The sequence below is a fragment of the Narcine bancroftii genome, chromosome 14 (genome assembly GCF_036971445.1).
Source record: "Narcine bancroftii isolate sNarBan1 chromosome 14, sNarBan1.hap1, whole genome shotgun sequence".
Lineage (NCBI taxonomy): Eukaryota > Metazoa > Chordata > Chondrichthyes > Torpediniformes > Narcinidae > Narcine > Narcine bancroftii.
In genome coordinates this window covers 52,798,639-52,820,043 of record NC_091482.1, presented here as the reverse complement: position 1 = coordinate 52,820,043, position 21,405 = coordinate 52,798,639, and the positions used below count along the sequence as shown (strand labels likewise).

The following is a 21,405-nucleotide window of genomic DNA, read 5'->3' as shown; positions in this document are numbered from 1 at the left end:
AACTCCTTACAGTCAGTGCCGATTCGAACCGGCTAACTGCTACACTAACTGTACTCCCCAAGGGCATGAAGTCGAATATTGTCTTAGGAGGAAAGAGTGGAAGCGTTAGGCTTGAAAGAGGGATGGGGGACTTGATTTGTCATGAGGGTTATTGACAGGATGGAACTGGGCAAGATGTTTCCTCTTGTGGGAGAATTTAGAATTTAACTGTTTAAAAATAAGGCTTCATCCATTTGAGACAGATTTGAGATTTTTGTTTCCTTAGAGGATCATAAGCCTTTGGAACTCTCATCTCAAAGAGTAATAGAATATTCCTGGATTATTTTTAAGACAGAGAAAGATAGGTTCTTATTAATTAAAGGTTGGGGGGAGGGGGAGTGGTTGAAAGATTTCTGGATGGAAGGGAATATAGCATTGAGGTTGTATTCCATGGACTTCTTGAAGAGCAGAATGAGGGCTTAGTTCTACTCCTAATTCATACTTTCCTATGTTTTCCAAGTGTCAGTCATGCTCCTATGACATCACAAGTTGTGCTCTACACACTTCCTCCGCTGCTGTCGTCTGGCAAATGTCGGCAGTGTGCAAATGACCTGTGAACTTCATTGAATAATAATAAACAAAATAAGATGCACATGGGCATCGGGACTGATAGTGAGATATCGCTGAAAGGATCTGGGCCATGACATTGATGTCTTGCACCCAGTATTTGCTGTCAGTGCTTAGAATAATGGAAATGACACTGGTTTCACTGTGCCCTTGGTTTCAAGACGAGTCAAGTTGGAGCTGCCTGCTGCCACCATCGTCGCCCTTGGTTAACCTGCAACTCGCTAGCTGGGACCCCTCAAGCCACAAGACTCAATTGGTTCAGACCTCCATGTGAGGAAGTGCCCAGGTGCACAGGAGTTCACCCGGCGTCTTCCACAGCAGTGTTTCTGCAGCTGTTCTGTAGCTGTCGTTAGGATCTGATAAACATACCAGTCATCAGTGCATCTCCACAGGCAGCAAGTGACGGAAACCTGACAGGTCCGATATCAGTGCAGGATTCCACATATAACCAACCAAAAAGTTCATACATGCATCCTTTGAGAATGAGTGACAAGGATTTGACTTGAAACTACACATGTTTAGCAGACCGAAAGAAGATTCAGCCAAATTTCTTGTGGCAATAAACTCTAATTAGTTATTAAAGATATTATTGATTGTCTAAACTCTAAAATAATCATTCTTGCTGCAGTATCAGAATTTATAGTTTAGAACGTCATGAAATGTGTTGTTTTGCGACAACGTCACAGAGCAAACAGTTCTATCAACCACCTTACAAAATAAAGAAAAAGAAAAAGTAAAATAAAGCAGTGTCTTCGGTTCATTGTCCATTCGGGAATCTGTTGGCAGCGGGGAAGAAGCTGTCTTTGTGTCGCTGAGTGCTCATCTTCAGGCTCCTGAACCTTTTTCACAATGGTAGCAGAGTGAAGAGGGCATGGCCTTGAGGATAGAGGCTGCTTTCCTAAGACACCCACTCTTGTAGATGTCCTCGATGGAGTGAAGACCCTCTGGAGTTTTTTCTTGTCCTGAGCATTGACACCTCCATATCAGGCAGTGATACAACCAGCAAGAATGCTCTCCACAGTGCACCTGCAGAGGTTGACGAGAGTCTTTAGTGACATACCAAATCTCCTCTAAGGATACTGAGCCTGAAAAAAAAGACACAGTCTGTGGAAAGGGATGACAAGGTTCTCAGCCAAGCTTTTTTGTTTTACAAGATGGAAACATACAGTCACATCTTAAGAAGTGACAGATCAAACCCATTAGTCGCACTCGCAGGAAGCCATCAAACAACTCCTCCTCTCTAATCCCTCTGATCAAGGACTGTGAGGACTGCCCCACTGTTGAGATACCGTAAATTCATTTTCATTCATTGAGCAAAGCCCGACTTCAGCTTGTGAAAAATCGAGCATGGTGTGAGCACCACCTCATTCTCATCACCATTGGCTCTTTGATCTCACTTTGCCAAGATTCTGTTTAATAATCCCTTTGATTTTTTTAGATCGGCTCGCTCTTGTTCTCTTGTGCTTTATACAGTGGGAAGACATTCAAAGCCTATGAAACAAAATGCCTAGAGTCATGTCAGTCATGGGAGATGGCCAAGCACACTGAAAATGATGAAAGAAAAATATGTTCAGAACATTCTTTCAATGAAGTAATGGCTTGATACACTTCATTCCATGCACACTTCATAGTTTGTCAACAATATTGTATTTGAATGCTCATTATAGAAAATAAGGCAGGTTAAATACAAGTTTTCACCAAAAATCCAAATTGAATTGAGTTGGTTTTTATTCTTTTTAGTTCTCCGATTATCTGTTTCTATTCCAGCAATGAGTTTTATTCTGAAAATTGAAAGGCATTCATTTGTATTTACTGAAATTGGAATCACATTGTCAGGGGAGCATCTCTCATTGATTGACATATATTGGGATAGGCTTTGGTAAAGGTTTCTTTGCGATTGATGGCCCGTACTGGGAAATCAATGACCTTTATGATATCCAGGTTTGGATAGGATGGGAGAAGTTGCATAGAAGTGGCAGATGGAATACAGTGTAGGGAACTGTATGGTCATGCAGTGTAGTAGAAGAAATAAAGGTACAGATTAATTTCTAAATGGGGAGAGAATTCTGAAAGCAATCCAAAGAGCCTTGGGAGGCCTAGTGCAGGATTCCTTAAAGGTTAACTTGCAGGTTGAATTGGTAGCAATGTTAAAATTCATTATGAAGGGATTAAAATATAAAGTCAGGATATCACCGAGGCTAAATAAGGTATTGGTCAGACCACATTTGGACTGGGTCCCATATATAAGAGGGGATGTGTTGGAAAGGATCCGGAGGGAATGAGAATGAGAGGGTTAATGTATGGGTTTATGGAAATGAGAGGGTAATTGTACGAGCAGCATTTGGCAGGCTCTGGGGCTACAAAGTTTAGAAGGATGCGGTGGACCTCTTCGAAACATATCAAATATTGAAAGGAGAAGATGTTTCCACTCGTGGGAGAGTCTAGGGCCAGAGGGCACAACCTCAGAAATAAAAGGACATTGCTTCAGAAAAGAGATGAGGAGACATTCCTTTTTCAGCCAGTTAGATGACGCATCTGTGGATTTCTTTGCCTCAGACAGCTGCCGTGGCCAAGTCATTGTTAGGTTGTTAGGCTCTGGATCAGCAAGGGTGACAAAAGTTATAGAGAGAAGGCAGGAAAATGGGATTGAAAGGAAAAGTGATTTGAAAGGCAGAGCAGACTTAATCAGCCAAATAGCCTAATTGTGCACCTAAATCTTATGATATGTTATCAAAGCAGGCCATTGCTGCTATTGCCTTTAATAAGGAAGGTTCTGATGGTCGGACCTTCTCCATCAGAGGTACACAGCCAGGAAGCAGGCACTTCAGTCCACACCAAATGCCCTTTAAAACTCATGCCATTGTGTTTCCCTCACATTATAATCAACTCCCTCCCTAGATTCTACCGCTCACCTACACGCTGGGGGCAATTTACTGCAGTTAATTAACCTACCAACTTGCATCCGGGCAAATCCCACAGTGTTGCCGAGAGACTGCACAAGTGTCACACAGACATCAGGACCAAACCCAGTCACTGGAGCTGAGAGGCCTGGAGTTGCAACCTGCTCATTGACAATAAGAAGGAACCTTGAGCAGCTCACAGAAAATGAAGGGCTACTCTGATTCATGTTAAGTTCTGTACAAAATGTAAGCTCACTTATAAAACTATGGAAGTTTTTCTCCTGACTGTGATCAGAATTCAGAGACATAATGAAGTTGCACTGACAGTAACTGGAAAAGCCTTGGTGACTTCTTGATGGATGTTAGTAAAGCACAAAAGTCTGCAGGCACCGTGATTGAAGAAACAACACAAAGCTGGGGAAACTCAGCAGGTCAAACAGTGTGCTTTATCTTCTTTGGCTTGGCTTCGCGGACGAAGATTTATGGAGGGGGTAAAAAGTCCACGTCAGCTGCAGGCTCGTTTGTGGCTGACCAGTCCGATGCGGGACAGGCAGACACGATTGCAGCGGTTGCAAGGGAAAATTGGTTGGTTGGGGTTGGGTGTTGGGTTTTTCCTCCTTTGCCTTTTGTCAGTGAGGTGGGCTCTGCGGTCTTCTTCAAAGGAGGCTGCTGCCCGCCAAACTGTGAGGCGCCAAGATGCACGGTTTGAGGCGTTATCAGCCCACTGGCGGTGGTCAATGTGGCAGGCACCAAGAGATTTCTTTAGGCAGTCCTTGTACCTTTTCTTTGGTGCACCTCTGTCACGGTGGCCAGTGGAGAGCTCGCCATATAATACGATCTTGGGAAGGCGATGGTCCTCCATTCTGGAGACGTGACCCATCCAGCGCAGCTGGATCTTCAGCAGCGTGGACTCGATGCTGTCGACCTCTGCCATCTCGAGTACCTCGACGTTAGGGGTGTGAGCGCTCCAATGGATGTTGAGGATGGAGCGGAGACAACGCTGGTGGAAGCGTTCTAGGAGCCGTAGGTGGTGCCGGTAGAGGACCCATGATTCGGAGCCGAACAGGAGTGTGGGTATGACAACGGCTCTGTATACGCTTATCTTTGTGAGGTTTTTCAGTTGGTTGTTTTTCCAGACTCTTTTGTGTAGTCTTCCAAAGGCGCTATTTGCCTTGGCGAGTCTGTTGTCTATCTCATTGTCGATCCTTGCATCTGATGAAATGGTGCAGCCGAGATAGGTAAACTGGTTGACCGTTTTGAGTTTTGTGTGCCCGATGGAGATGTGGGGGGGCTGGTAGTCATGGTGGGGAGCTGGCTGATGGAAGATAAAGATACATAACCAACGTTTCAGGTAGGAACAAAATCTCGGCAGGTGGCAAGGTGTAGGTCCAATACAGATCTTCTTTGGGAAAGGGACTGAATGGGTAAATAAAGAATATCCAAAGGATTAAATTAAAAATACTTTAATCAGATTCCATATCTGACTCTTCCAGTCACTTGGGATGAAAACCAATGCAGCTAAATTGATTCCTCTCATGCTAAAAGGTTGGTCTTTTGTTATAATAATTGCTCAGAAATTGGATTGCCCAGCCCATTTTTCGGCATTAATTGCCCATGATCTGATTATATCAGGAGTAGACCTCACTGGCAATCATTTTCAGGTGTTCTTTTCCTGCACCTCACTACATTCTTATTTGCATAATATCCAGCACCAATTGAAATTATTAGCTCCTCATAACAATCTCAGCAGAGCATCCCTAACCACTTAAAGGAACATTCTGCTGACATCAGGACATTGACGGGACTCCACCGTATATTTTGGTGTATAATGAAGAACCCAAAAACAGGGGGTCGTCTTATAGGCCAGATACAAAAAAAGTGACTTAAAATTCTACTCAAAAGACTTGCCTCTGTCCAAGTACTCATTCTACAATGTGATTTTTCAACCTTGGCCAACGAATGATTCCTCTTCTCATTGAACATTGTTTCTTTGATATTTTTCTTAAAACATCTTCATTCTTTCTCGACTCTCTTACCACCTTCTCAGCTATATAAAATGTCCTTTCAGTGACATGATTGGTCGATTCCTTTGCCACTTCAATGGCTTTTAACTTAAAATTTGCCTCACACTTTCTTTGTTTTGCTGGAGGCTCCATTGTATCACCCACCTTCTGGCTACTCCCATCGACTCAGTCAACACAAGTTTTTTTTGAGGGGTGGGAGGGGGGGTCATCTTATACACTCCATATATGATAAAAGCATGAAATTCAGGCTGAAATTGGGGGCCCGTCTTATTTAAAGGTCATCTATACGCCGAGGTGTATGGTAACTGCAGATGGCTTACATCTGGTCTAAAATTCACAACTGTCCTTAGCTCTTAGCTGTGGAGGAACTCCTTTTACGAGTGCTTCAGAATGAGACCTCTGGTAGCATTTTATCACTGGAGGTGTGGTTATGAGCGTGGACACTTCAAACCATCATGAAGGACGTCATTTCAAGTGGTGGAGTTACCCTCACCAAAGAAGAGTGTAGTCCCAGCAAATCTTCAGAAACCACATCCCATCTAGATCCCCCTGTTAGCATTGAGCTCAGCTTTTACAAAGTTATTATCATTGAGGTATGTAACATTCTGCCAGAAGACCTTAGGTCACCATCTTGTGCCTAGGTCCTTCTTTTTATAGAGGTGAACAATAGATCTTTCCTCAAAACAGGGTCATTCCAAGTAACTGCAGCAGATTTCTAGATTCACGCAGGAATAATTCTAATCTGCTTTCATGGACCTCTCAGCGATAAAGACCACAAGCAGACAAGGATAGAAAAAGACAAAATGATAAAATGTGGAAGGCTAATCACTATGCGATTGGGCAGGAACTGGAGAGAGCAAATTGGGAACAGATGGTCTTATGGAAAAACACAGAAATAATGTGGAAGATGTTTAGCAGCCACATGTGGGATTCTGGATTATCTTGCCCCTCTGAGATGAGAGATAAGGGAACTGTGGTTGACAGAAGAGGCGAGATAGCTAGTTAAGAGGAAGTGTACAAAAGGTTTAAGAAGCAAAAGGCAGAAAGGGCTCAGGCGAATTATATAGTAGCCAGGAAGGAACATGAGAAAGGATTTAGGACAGTTAGAAGGGAACTCCACTAGTCACTGACAACTACTACTACCCACTACTTTCTACAGACAAGCCAATTCTGAATCCATATGGTCAAGGTTCCATGGATCGCATGACTCATGACTTTTCTGATTGGGGTGGGCCTTGTCAAATGCCATACTAAAAAAAATTCTAAAATCCAGATACACCACATCTACTGCCTGTATTTTCAACAATTTTTTTTTAACTTCCTTAAAAAAACGCTGTGAGGCACGACTTACCCTTCACAAAGTCATGCCCATTATCCCCGAGAAGCCTATACTTCTCAAAATGCTTGGAAATTGTGTCCCTTAGAATAAAGCCAAATAAAACTGTAAACAAGGGTCACAGAGCACGTGGTTAAATGGAGATCCCCAATGCTCTAACACAGTGGTTTTCAAACCTTTTCTTTCCACTCACGCATCACTTTAGTAATTCCTATGCCATAGGGGCTCTGTGATTAGTAAGGTGGTATGCGAGTGGAAAGAGAAAGTTTGAAAACCACTGTTTTAATCGTCCCTCATTGACTCGTTATGTGCACGGTTTCATAACTCCAAAGGAAATGGGCCAATAACAATTTTTCTCAAGCAAAATATTTCAGTAACAATTGGGCCCAGAGCAGTGGTTCTCAACCTTCCCTTCCCACTCACATCCCACCTTAAGCAATCCCTTACTGATCACAGAGCACCGATGGGATTAGGCAATACTTAAGTTGGTAGGAGAGTGGAAAGAAAAAGTTGGACAGCCGCTTCCAACTGAAGGACAGAATGGGCTCATAGCCTTCTCCTGTTCTTCCGTTCCTTATCATGTGATTTGCGTTCCCTTGTCACCAAATCCTCACAAAGACACTAGTGTTAACTTTAGAAATTGAAATTGTGCTCCGTATTCAAATGCAGGTGTTTATTACATTGAGAATAGTCTGAAAACAGAACTTGCACTGAGCAGCAATAAATGTAAAGAACTGGCCAGGATCGAGTTGGTTGGCTAATCTGAGAGACCGCAGGATAGAAATGGCATACCTGGATGACCATGATTCTACATAGTTGTAAATGATCCATGTCTTCTGCTCTTGATGGCAAGGAAGCTACAGTTTTCTGCAAGATGCCTAATCTTCACATTTGTATTCAGCATTTGAGGTTTACATTGTGAACACAGAAACACTTTTTTGTTTGCACAACTGAAGCCAAAGATGATGTTGGTCATGGAATTAACTCTGCTATCACTTTGTAGCCAACTATTTTGTTTATTCAAGATTCAATTTTTTTTACTTTCATGCAATAAAACAGGTGTAATGACACAAATTTTCCTTCGATTTACCATAAAGCAGACAAAGATTCACTCTCAACAGAAATTGCTTGGTCCCCCTTACACTCAGACAAAAAGAAGCAAAGGAGAGACCCACCCCAGAATCACTGAGTGTCCGTCGATTCATTTACAGCACTCCTGCAGCCCCCGCAGCCACACAGCCTTTTGTCCAAACCATTGGCACCCTGAGCTCTAAATGCAAACCTCTGACATGATCAGGAAGCCTCCAACACCCTCAGCACCCTCTCATGTCCTGGTTTTGATACCCCTTCAGCCATTCTTGAGCCAGTCTCCAGCAGTCCACAGAAGCCCATAGCCTGTGAGGGTTCTTTGTCTCGAGTCACTGCTAATATGTTCTTCATCCTCCAAGCCCCTCACCGTCATGGTTGTCTACTTTGCTTCTCCTTCTCAAAGAGGGAGTAGTCTCCCTATTTTTCTGGTACCATCTGCCAGTCGTCTGCTTTCCCTGGAGTCTGCCCCAAAGAATTTCCAAATCCATTACAATAGTTAAAACTGGTGTCAGGAAGAATTATGGGTTCCAAGTATTTCAAATGAACATCCGTGGAAAGCAAATTGGTTGCCCAAAATGTATTTAAACTACACCAGAGACAATGCATCTGTTCTTGCCTTGAGTCCTGGAGTCAATGAGAGGTTTGCTTTGGGGCCAAAGTCTACAAAAATCTGCCAAATACATTGATAAATCATATGCAAGTTTTATTTTCATCTTTCAACAAAATCAATGATCACTTCAACAAACACTGATTGTTTTTCTTGAACAGAGAACAACTATGATGTTCTGTGAAGAAATTGCTGTTATTGTGTTCCCCTGGGTAAGGGGGGTAGGGAAGGGCGGGCAGGTGGGAATTTTGGAATGATATAGATGAGATATTTTTTAATCCAGATAATGAAAGATTTCTGTTATTTGTCTGGCAGTTGTGGGAAAACCTGGTAACTATCACTCAACTTCAGTTGCCATGAAAACATGGTGAAAACTTTTTCCCTTGAACGATTGGTAATTGTTCCAGCAAAGGTAGTCCCACAATTTTGTTAGAAAATTCCAACATTTTGACCCAGTGGAAAGTTTGTTAGACAACGGTACAAACAAACAAAGCTGCTGGAGGAACTCATTGGGTCAAGTAACATCTGTGAAGGGAAGTGGACATTTGATGTTTCGGGTTGATACTCCTTCTGACACAAGTTCAAATTCAAATTTATTATCATCAGATTGGACAAATTCAAACCAGCAAAACAGCATTCTTCAGGTCTCAGTGCAAAACATGCAGACACATGACCAGACATAACACACATACAAACAAATGATACATACGCAGAACAAATAGTAATATATAAAAATCAGTAAATAAATATTGTTTAGCAAATATTAGAAACTTAGATGGTTAGTGAGACCAGTTCCATTCTCACTGCCTGTGGGAAGAAGCTGTTCCTCACCCTGGTGGCGCTGGCTCTGATACTCCTGTATCTCTTTCCTGACGGGAGCAGCTGAAAGATGCTGGGTGCAGGGTGGAAGAGGCCCCCAATGGTTTTGCGTGGCCTCTTCAGGCAACGATCCTAGCAGATCATGTTGCTGGAGGGGAGAGGGAGATTCCAGTGATCCTCTCTGCCACTCTTATGGTTCTGTGAATTGACCTCTGATCCATTTCTCTACAGAAACCATACCACACTGTGATGCAGCTGGCCAGGAGAGTCTAATAGAGCTCCTGTAGAAAGTTTACATAATGGTGGCCGGTAGCTTTGGCCAATTCAGTCTTCTCAGGAAGTGCAGTCGCTGTTGTGCCGATCTGACAAGTGAGGAGATGTATGCCCACGATAGGTTACTAGTTAAGTGGACTCCAAGGAAATTGGTGCTCTCCACTCTCTCCACAATTGAGTTATTGATGTGTAGTGGAGAGTGGTCTTCCCTGATCCTCCAAAAGTCCACAATCATCTCCTTTGTCTTGTCCACATTGAGACTCAGGTTGTTATTCTTGCATCTTGATTCCAGCATTTGCAATTTCATGTGTCTCTCTGGTTTTACTTTCAGGTTAATTTAATGTGTGACAGTGACCCAGGTCTTTGCAAAGTTCCAAAGCACAAATAATGTTGAGCTAAACAGGCTGAATTCCTTACATTTTAGATTCAATCCAGGAAATCGAACCTGCATTCAACTTTTAACTGTTGCAATATTGGAAACATTGCAAATATTTTCTTTTAGCAAGACATACATTATCACAGTGGATTTTGTGTCCCATCTTTCAGCGATAATGTAGTAGATTTACTAACTCTATTCCTGGCACAGATCTGATCATCCCCAATTTCAAACTGCAGTTTCTCATAACTTTGAACAGATTGTTCTCTGAGTTGTTTTAAGCTAGAAACATTCAGACCAGGTTAATTTTATATAAAAACATGTTTTTTGGAGTTTTTTTTGGTGGTCCTGTCAATGCCTCATTGACCTCCATGGATCAGTATTTAACTTTTAAATTTAGACATACTTTTCAGTCTACAAGCCCAGTGTGAATAAAAGCTCTCACGACTGGAAGGAGAATATACACTTTTATTAGCTTATAACTGAAGATAGAGTCTTATGGTGGTCTTCAGAAGGGTTCAGGGTTTAGGTGGGAAACCAAGGTTATATATGGGTAGATGGGGGCGGAGCCAGCCATCTGTATAACACACCACTAGTGAATCTCAGTTCACTGCCATTCAGCCCTTCATGCAGAATTTAGGATGAAGATAGAGAACATTGATTCAGAAAGAAAAAAAAAATGTGAAAATACAGTTATTGACAAATTTAAGCGATCTGGGGGTCTGGATATCCTGGTGGAGTGCTTAAGCATAGGAGGGCCTTGGGCTCCTTGGGTCTCCTGGTCACTTTGTGAGAGGAGTGGTGGGTGGGTGGGTGGGGTCTCCAGCTCCTCGGTGGTGGGGGATGCTCTTTCCTCCTGAAACCGGATTCCCCGAGGCCCTGGCTGGGAGTGGCAAGAATGAGCTCCGTGGCTCGTAGGGCACTTAGGACAACGGACCCTCTGTTCCGACGGGTGCCATGTCCCTGATGGAGACCGTATCCTCCCTGCCATCCAGATACTCCACATAGGCGTACGTGGGGTTGGTGTGGAGCAGTTTCACCCTTTCCACCAGGGTGCTGGTCTTTCTTCTCCTCATGTGCTTCCTGATAAGGACTGGATCAGGAGTGGTGAGCCAGGTTGGGAGTCTATTTGCTGATCCGGATCTTCTTTCCAAATTGAATAGGAGCTCGTGAGGAGTAGCGTTGATCGTGGTACATAGTAGCCACCGGATGGAATGGAGGACCATAGGGATAACTTGTTGCCAGCGTGAGTCTGGAAGGCCTTTTGACTTCAGGGCCACTTTGACTGCCTTCCAGACTGTGGTGTTCTCCTTTTCAACCTGCCCATTCCTCTAGGGGTTGTAGCTAGTAGTTCTGTAGGATGCGATGCCCTCCGCCAGCAGGTACTGACATAGGTCTTCTTTCGTAAAAGATGAGCTCCAGTCGCTAGGTAGATAGCCAGGATACCCAAACAGGGTTAAAATGGAATCTAGGGCCTATATGACTGACAAAGTGGATGTGTCAGGACATGGGATGGCGATCGGGAAGCAGGAGTACTCATCAATGATAGAAAGGAAGAAAGTGTTCCCATTCGTGGAGGGGAGAGGTCCCTTAAGATCGACACTGAGCTGTTTGAAGGGCCTGGATGACTTAATCAGGTGCGCTTTTGTAGGGCGGTAGAAGTGCGGCTTGTACTCCATGCAGACCTGGCAAGACCTGGTCATTTCCCTGCCATCTTCCATCATGCCTTGACAAAATGAGCCATGTGGGTAACCCCTGGATGGCAGGGCTCATTATTTAGAGACCACAGTTGACTAATGTGTGCAGAGACACCGTTTCCTCTGGATAAGACATCTGGAGAATCATTAAGGGTTCCTGGCCAATAGGCGATGTCATAATTGTTGGTGAAGAGCTCGATCCTCCACCTAGCAATTTTGCCATTTTTGATTTTTCCCCTCTTGACGTTATTAAATATAAATACAACAGAATGCTGGTCAGTGAGAAGCGTCAATTTCCTAGCACGGGAAGCAGCAGCCGCTAGGGCTGGGGTAGCGAGAGCAGCCAGTCCTTGGAAGGAGTCACCTGGGTGATCGAGCTCGCTGGCTTCGAGGTTGTCATTCTCGAGCTTGGCCTGTTCCAGCAACTTGGCCAGTTCAACATGACTACCCAGGTCCTTCTTACCCAATTCGAGTAGTTGCTGCCTCATGTACCTCAAGCAGACCCCCGCGACTAGCTGGTCCTTACGAACATGGCCCGTAGCCACTTCGTACCTGCACTTCTTGGCAAGCATCCTCAGATCCAGCAGATAATCATCGGTGGTCTCTCCTGGCTATTGGCGAAGTAGAGCGAGTCGATGCCTTCCTAGGACCTCGCTTTGCGACCAAGTACCAAGCCTTCAAAACCTCGATGGCAGCGTCATCTGTAGCGCAGTCCCCGATGACTACATACCCCTTCATTCCTAGCCTTGAAACATGTACGGACGTCCTGAGTTCATCTGAATGGAAGATGTCTCTGGTCGCATTCAGGCAGGCCTGGAAGCAGTACATGAACTCCTCAGCCCCATTGGGGGACAGAAGGTCTACCAGCAGCTTCCATCTTCTAGGGAATAAGCTAATAAAATTGTAGCGTGAATAAAAGCTCTCATGCCTGGAAGGAGAACATATGCTTTTATTAGCTCATAACTGAGGGTAGGGTCTTACAGTGTCTTCAGAAGGGCTCAGGGTTTAGGTAGGAAACCATAGTTATACAGTGAAATGTTAGGGTTAGAACGCGATTTATTAATCCACGGAATAGCTTATAGCGCGGGTGTCTGTGGGCCCCAAACATTGATTTTAGGATGCCAGGCTCAAAAATGGGCTTTTATGACTCATTTACAAGATGTGTATGTTAATATGTGGAGTTTAAAGGTCTTAAAGGTCTTACTATAAGGTTTGATTCACAATATTCCTGAGTCATGACATATGTGCATCTGTTCCATGACTCAGCTATAACGCGGTATGAAATCTTGGACCCCAACTACCGTATTCTAACGAGGTTTTACTGTATATAGGTAGATGGTGGAGGAGACAGCCATCAGTACAACTTACCACCAATGAATCTCGGTTCACTGCAGGGAGATGTAACATGACCTTCTTACTTTTATCTCAGTGCCCGGACAAAGAAGGCAAGCAGCATACACCTTCTTTACTACCTACTGTACCTACTATACCTGAATAATCAATGAACCAAAGACACTGACTTACTTATCGGGCACAATTATTGTTATTATCTTTTATAGTCATGTTGTAAGATGGTTATATTATAAATGTTTGCTCTTTGATGCTGCCGTGTAAAACATCGAATTTCATGACTTGTACATGACAATAAATCCTGATTCTGACATTTGCTTTGCCACTTGCAATGAACTATGGACCCTCTACACATCTCTATTTTTAAGAGCCTTACTATTAACTATGTGCATTGCTCTTATATTTAACATCTCCAAATGCAACACCTCCCACTTGTCCAGATTAAACTCCATCTGCTATTTCTTTGCCCATATCTGTAAGTAAACTAAATCCTGATGAAATCATTGTTATTGCTCTGCCCTATTACTAACCCACCCACCTATTTTTTCATTTAAATCATTTTAGTAGTTCACATTCAATAGGGCATGTTCATTTCTCATTCTTTGCAAATGATGCTCAAGGTGCATTCATTAATTAAAGAATATTTTGACATTCAAAAGCAAATTAATGTGTTGTCCAAGAATCAATATGATCACAAGACGTTGACATCTTAGAATTGATTATAGCTTGTTCAATCAAATGATGCATTCATATTTCCACATCATTTGTAGGCACTTGAATACTGTGCATTCTCAATGCAAGTGGATGAAGTTGCTCTTGTAATTTCTGATGGACAGTATGCCTATGGCCACATTGGGAGGTAAGGTTACGTTTTGTTTTGTGATAACATAAATGGAAGAGGATATCTGGACAATGTTATGGAGCATAAATTGAGAAATAACATTTAATGGCTCTTTCCAATGAAAGCGACATGTCTAAGATCTGCCAGTAAGTCAGTAAGGGTTTTATTAAGTCTTGTAGTTTTCAACAAAATAAAAACAGGCAAATTGCTGGTACAGATTGGCAGAGGTGGCTTATTATTGACCATTGCTTGAATAAATGGCTGTTCACAGGCCATTGCAGCAAGACCCAGCCATGTCCAAAAGTTTTGTTGGTACAGTTTATAATTATGGATTATATTAATGTTTAACACCCATTCTCCAACAGGAAGCTGCAAATATAACTTCTGGTTGTTCAACATTCCAATTCCTAATTGGTTCATTCAGATGAGATATTTTGTCTGAAGAAATCTTTTGTCAGTTCCAAAAACATTTCCTACTTCTGTTCGTGCCATGACTACGTTGTCAGATCCAGCTCCAACAGTGTCATCAAGCTTGGTTGGCCTCATTGGCAATAACGATGAGTCGCACTACAGAGAAGAGATAGAAGATCTCGTGATATGGTGCAAGAGTAACAACCTGAGTCTCAACATGGACATGACGAAATAGATGATCATGGACTTCAGGAGGACCAGGAATGACCACATTCCACTACACACCAACAACTTTGTAGTGGAGAGGGTGGAGAGCACAAAGTTCCTTGGAGTTCACTTAACTAGTGACTTATCATGGGCTCACAACATCTCTTCACTTGTCAGGAAGGCGCAACAGTGACGGCACCTCCTGAGAAGACTGAAGTGGGCAAGGCTACCGGCCTCCATTATGTCAACTTTCTACAGGAGCTCTTTCGAGAGAGTTCTGTCCGGCTGCGTCACAGTGTAGTACAATCGCTGTGGAGAAATGGATCAGAGGTCAATCCACAGAATTATAAGAGTGGCAGAGAGGATTATTGGAGTCTCCCTCCCCTCCATCAACCAGGATCATTGTCTGAAGACGGTGCGCAAAATCTTTCAGCTGCTCCCATCAGGAAAGAGATACAAGGCAGTGAGAATGCTGAATGACCAAAGGAACTGCTCACATCTGAGACCTTCATGTTCATGAACCAATATTTATTTGTTTATTTCTACATACTGTATGAATTTGTGTCCTGCATTGTCTGTATGCGTGTAATGTCTGTTTGTGTGTCTGCGTGTTTTACACCGAGGACCGGAAAACGCTGTTTCGTCGGGTTGTACATACAATCAGATGAAAATAAACTGGTCTTAAAGATAATATCTAATCACCTCCCATTGGCATTCACTGATTTATCATTCCCTGATTTTCTTTTATCAGCATTGTGGGGAGTTGGAGGAGTTGGGTTGTGGGTCAGCATTGTATGAAAATGTAAATGGATCAGCCTAATAAATGCTTTTACTGCAAGACCAATTCAAGGCTGGTTATTCTGTGATGAGTGGCTGGCTCCTGTCTTTCAAACCCTCAACCATCAACAAGAAAAAGGGAAGCAACCAAATGAGAGAATCATCTCTGTAAGTGCTCCCAAAAAATCCCCAATATATAAATCATTGCATCTGGGATAAATATCTGGGGCTCGTGTCCTACACCTTCACTAGATGGTGGTTCGCAAAAGTCTTGTTTCATCTTTTTCTCAAGGGATAGATTTTTTAAAAATGTCGAGCTCAACAACATCTGGTGTAGAAGCTTGATCTAAGTTTATTGTATTTTGCTCAGATTTGTAACTGAGATTCTGCTCCAATAGGGTTAACATCCTTGCGAAAGAACTGTGAACCTTTGGAACCTTTCAGACCTATGTTCTTATTACTTGGAGATGTTAGTTACGATCATTATATCATTTGGTTAAGACTTGGTTACATCTGTATCATTTAATGAAATTTTAAACAGATTTTAAATAAATGTTCAAGGTTCGAGTCCAGAAGAAAATGTACGGTCGGTTACCGCTGATTCAAGAGCATTCCTTCAAAACTCAATGTAAACTTTGTCCCGGTGAATGTGTTAAACTTGAAGCAAGGCCAGCAACGAAGAACAAAGACATGAGTCTTTTTACAGAACAGGCAAATTAAAAGAAATGAGTATTAATTTTCTCATTTGACTACTTCCAGTAAAAAAAATGTTCATTCAATCATTTGTTTTTGGCTTATGTCTTCTAATCCCAACAGTGCAACAACTGGTAATTAGTTAATGTTAGAGCTAAAGAGAGATTTTACTCTTCGAAGAACATTAGAAGCAGGAGAGGCTCCAAAGTTTCTGCGCCAATGCTCAAAAGTGTTTCTGGCTGATGAGTAGGTGACAAAGTGGATAGACTTCTAGGAACTGTGAATGATGTACATGATAATGGAAAGCTCACCACTACTGTAGTTGACACTATTCCAATTGTGTCTAACTGCTGTTTTATAACAGTGGCCACACTGAACTGACTTGACAGTTTTCATTTTCAGACTTCAACTAATAGTAATAAATATTTTATTACATTCCTTTTCCGGATGCTTTGAATTACTGTAACATCTTGCATTTTTGTTTTTATTATTGCTCTCTCTGCTGTACTTCAGTGTGGATTACCTTGCTTGGAATACAAATAAATCAAAGCCTTTCTGTATCTTGGTAAAAATATATTTGGGGTGGCACGATTAATGGAGCGATTAGCGCAAGGCTGTTACAGCATCAGCGATCAGAACAAAGGTTCAAATCCCGCGCTGTCTGTAAGGAGTTGGTACCTTCTCCCCGTGTTTGCATGGGTTTTCCCGGGGGGGGGGGGGGTCCGGTTCCTCCCACTGTTCTAGCTTAGTTAGGTGTAATTGGGCGGCGCGGGCTCGTTACCGAGATGGCTTGTTACTGTGCTGTATGTCTAATTTTTTTTTTTAATTGGATTTCAAAATTATTCAATTCAAAAATATTTCCAATACATCCATTCAAAGCTCTACTTTGTAGGAAAGAGCTTTATGTCACAAGGCCAAGATGATGGCAATGCTCTGGGGGATGCGCTTCACTGGAAGTATAACCCTTGTCCAGGTTGCTTCGTTGGGAGGAGGGGAGTGAGTGTGGCAGTCAGAAGGTTAGAGGAGTTTGGCTGGGTGGTGTTTGGGGAGCTGAAGAATGCAATGTTATGGCTAGTGAATAATAAAAAGACAATCAACTTCATGCTGTGCTGAAAGAAACAAGTGAGTAGATTATTTATTTGTAAGCTCTGTTAAATCAGTGCTGTTTCTTTCACTCTGCAATGTACTATGTACTCAGCATGAGCTGACGGGAGAGTTGTAGTCATAGGGTTTAGTCAGCCTTCAAGTGGTCACACTGGAAGTGTTGGCCGCTCTTTCTCCATTCTACTCTTGGCAAGTCTTTCCTTGAAAGTTCAACAGCAATGTTACCAAAGCAGTTTTTAGAATTACACCTCACTAGAAAGAAACCATTTAAACAGAGAGTTCAATAGATGAGATACAGTTTAAAAAAAACCCTGGTGTCCGGCACCTTTGGGGACTAACAGATGTCAGATAAGTGAATTTTCTGGTTGCATGAGATTGTGTGTTACATGGTTGGCAAACTAACAGCAAGGCACACCAATTTTAAACCTGTATTTTTTACCTCATAATTTTCCACTATTTTTCTACGACGGTTGCTTGAATTACGGATAACAGGAATGTTACTGTATTTTTATTTCCTTATAATGAGTCCAGTAGTGAGTGTAAAAAGTTTATACAAAGGGAACTTCTGAGTAGAAGTGAGTTAACATAGAAACCGGTCATTCAAACCAAAATAAAAGCCTGAAATAGTTTTTCAAGCAAAAAAGATAATTTCAATGTTTCATAATGATAAATCTTCAAATAAATCCAGATTAATAATTAGTAAGCACATGGTTGCAACAAAACTTTGAAACCCATTCATTTGCCGTGCAGTTGACTGTTTAGTTGTGAAAGTTTTAACATATGCTGGTAATCTAAGAGTGAATGTTTTATTTTAACGATGTTGTTCCCCTCTAAGACTCTGTAATAGCGACTGCCAAGTGTCTCCATGGGAGCTGCACAATTGGCAAAATCTGACAATCCCTCCTTTAGTTGGAGCTATGGCTCCTGGGATAGTAGAGGTTTTCAGCATGAAGACTGACAGTTATTTATCAGGTCAAGATATTTATCAGCATCAAGAAATATCAAGAAGGTGGAGATAAATTTTATGGACTCTGATTTAACATGAGCTCTTCTGTCTTTACTGATACCATTTTGACTCACCTATGTCTCACCCTTGGATCATGCAGAAACCCCAGGGCTTAAGGAAGAAGCCAGTAGCGCTAATTTAAATAATATATTCTTAAAATTAATGCCTGGTGTGTAATTTTGAAGACTTCGTGACAACTGTATCCAGAAAATTTAAAACATGAAAGTCTGTAGACACCATGGTTGAAGTAAAAACAATGCTGGAGAAACTCAGTGTGGTGATACGATCACCAGCCTACTACAAGGGGTGATCTCTGTACCTGCAGGAAGACCATCTAAGGGGCTGACTCCACCTGGCCGGCTGTCAGTCAGCTGGCCTGAATAGACCCACTAAGGGGCTGACTCCACCTGGCCAGCTGTCAATCAACCAACCCGAATAAAGACCTGAACCGGCCCCTCTTGAGCCAGCCACACGGGGAGCCACCAAGGCATGAACTGGTGTTCAGACTTTTACTAGAATAAAGTCTGTTGTACAGTCTTTTGAGTTTTGTGCTTGCTTGCCTCTACCTCAGCGCACCACACTCAGCTGGTCAAAATTGATCAAAGTTGGTCAAAAAAATAAACATGCTTCTTCATCCCCCTGTCTCTTCAGTGGTTTTAGAGTCAGTTGACAAGCCCCATAGCATTTGGGGAAGATGCATCAGTCAGATTTATCCTTATCATCTATTGATAATGTACTCAAGTTCTAGGGTTTATGCCATTCACTCTGTGATATACAGTAAAACCCCTGGTATCCAGCACCCATGGGGATTGGTAGATGCCGGATAAGTGAATTTTACGGTTGCTTGAGACTGCATGATTTGTGATTGGCGAACTAACGGTGAAGCATGCCAATTTCAAACTGCTGAATCTTTTCCCTTTTTTTTTTAGCTGGTTGCTTGAGTTAGCCAATTGTTTGAATTCCAGGTAATGGCGATTTTACTGCATAATATATTGAAACAAAGATCCTTAGACACTTCCTCATGAAGTTAGTATTTCCCTGGTCATCTTGTGAAAGGGGTAATTAAAGTGCTGAGTAGCTTAAAGGGGGAGAGAGCTGCAGTTTGGTGACACTGAATCAAATAGCCAATGTAATTGGTTAGTTCCTGAAACTACTGGAGTTGTTGGTATCTGCAACTCCATTGTGTCATTGGTACTGCTCATTGACCAATATTGAGGAATAATTACTTTTGTCGTCTCGGTCCCATGGTATCACTAAGCATTTTTGTCCCTCCCCTGGAGAATGAGGCAGTGGTCATCTTCCTGAATTGCTGCAGCCTATAACTTGATGGAGCTCCCACAAAAATGTTGGCTGGAGATGGAAGCCAACTTGGCAGCCACAGGATTCACATGCGCCTCTCACTAATTCCTTTCTAGATGGTTGTGTTTACATTAATGGTTGGGGTGGGGGTTGATGTTGCAGCTGTTAAAGGAACCTTCCTGAATCTTGCACTGAACACTGCAGCTTTGATGGCAGAAGATGTTGCTACTTTATGATTAAGACCGATGGAACTTTGTGCAAACAGTGACTCAATATGATTGATTTTATACTTGGTATCTGGGTCAATATTGCTGTTGTGAATCATTTGATGACTTTAGAAACCCTACGATGTTCATACCAATTAGTTCCTTGGAATAATTTGTGGTGTTTCTGTTTGGAGATTGAGTTTTACCTCACAACAGCAAGTTCAAGTTGATCAAGAGATTAAAATGGAAAAGAATCGGAGTGGTAGAATTGATAGAGAAGGAGTAGAAATAATGAATTAGTGCTGAATTATGCTGAAGAATGAAATTTGTGACCTAAGTCTAATACCCAATTACTACATCAAAGCAAATTTTCACTCCATCAACCTATGGCCTTGCAGAAATCCATTGTCTGGCCATTAGTAATTAATTCCTGATGTATTTGGATTGAGAAAAAAATCAGGTGCAGTCAGCCCCTTAGGTGGTCTTCCTGCAGGTACAGAGATCAATCCTTGTAGTAGGCTGGTGGTCGTATCACCACACTGAGTTTCTCCAGCATTGTTTTTACTTCAGCCATGGTGTCTATAGACTTTCATGTTTTAAATTTTCTGGAATCAGTTGTCACGAAGTCTTCAAAATTCCACACCAGGCATTAATTTTAAGAAAAAGTCAACAGAAAAATATTTGTCTGAAACTGAACAAAAAAGTTGAATCTGTTCCATTGACAGTCTTGCCTATATTATCCACATGGTCCCTGACTCAAGGTAATAAACACTGTGCCATTCTGTGGTCTGTTCAACTGACTGTACAATTTTAAATCTCAATTACATCAAGTCAGGTCAGTTTTATTGTCATCTGATTGTACAAGTTTATGTTGGCCATCCTTCAGTTCAATTGTTGTGGAATTCATCTGTGGACATGAGGGTGACTCAACAGTCCCAGTCTGGAAGCACAGAGTCTAGCCTAATGGGGGCACTGGAAGTCCATTTTTGTAATAACCGTGGCTGCTGCTTTGTGACACCATTCACAGTTTTTGGCAGCACATATCTTCAAAACTGGTGTAGGCTTCATAGCACAGGGCTCGCCAGTGGGTTCTGTCAGCATCTGTAGCTTTTAGTTCTCTTGGCCGGATGTCACAGTAGCATAGGGTTTCCTTCACAGCGTCTTTATTATGGTCTCCTTCTGGTCTTTAGTTCACCATAGGCATATGGTGGTCGTCCATTCTGATGACGTTTTCCACCCAACGCCTTGGGCTCTGATGATCAGGGACTCGATGTTAGTGGACTTTACATATCCCAAGACCTCCAGATTGGAGATGGTCTTGCCAAGGGTGGAACAGAGGGCATGAATGTGAAATTTCTCCAGTTGTTTGATGTGATGGTATATCCATACAGGAGAGAAGGGATGACCACAGCTCTGTAGACTTTGTGCATCAAGTCAAGTCAATTTTATTGACATCTGATCGCACAAATACAACCTGCCAAAACAATGTTCTCCAGTCCTTGGTGCAAAACATGCAAATGCACATCTAACACACACACACATACAAACAATACATATTCAGGAAAAGTATTTCATCTTCACATGTAAATAAATATTGTTTCATGAATACGAGAGTCTCGGAGGGTTAGTGCGAGCAGTTCCTTTGGTTGTTCAGCATTCTCACTGCCCGTGGGAAGAAGCCATTCCTCAGCCTGGTGGTGCTGGCTCTGATCCTCCTGTATCTCTTTCTGGACGGGAGCAGCTGAAAGATGCTGTGTATGGGGTGGAAGGGGGCCTTGAGATTT

At 42.4% G+C, this 21,405-nt stretch overlaps 1 protein-coding gene across 1 annotated transcript in view; it reads left to right on the top strand.

Moving 5' to 3' along the window:
- fkbp16 (FKBP prolyl isomerase 16) overlaps nt 1–21,405 on the top strand; it is a 132,813-nt gene that overhangs the window by 8,480 nt on the left and 102,928 nt on the right. The window contains 1 exon segment of the mRNA XM_069910524.1: nt 13,848–13,936. Within this exon segment, the coding sequence (XP_069766625.1) occupies nt 13,848–13,936 (89 nt within the window).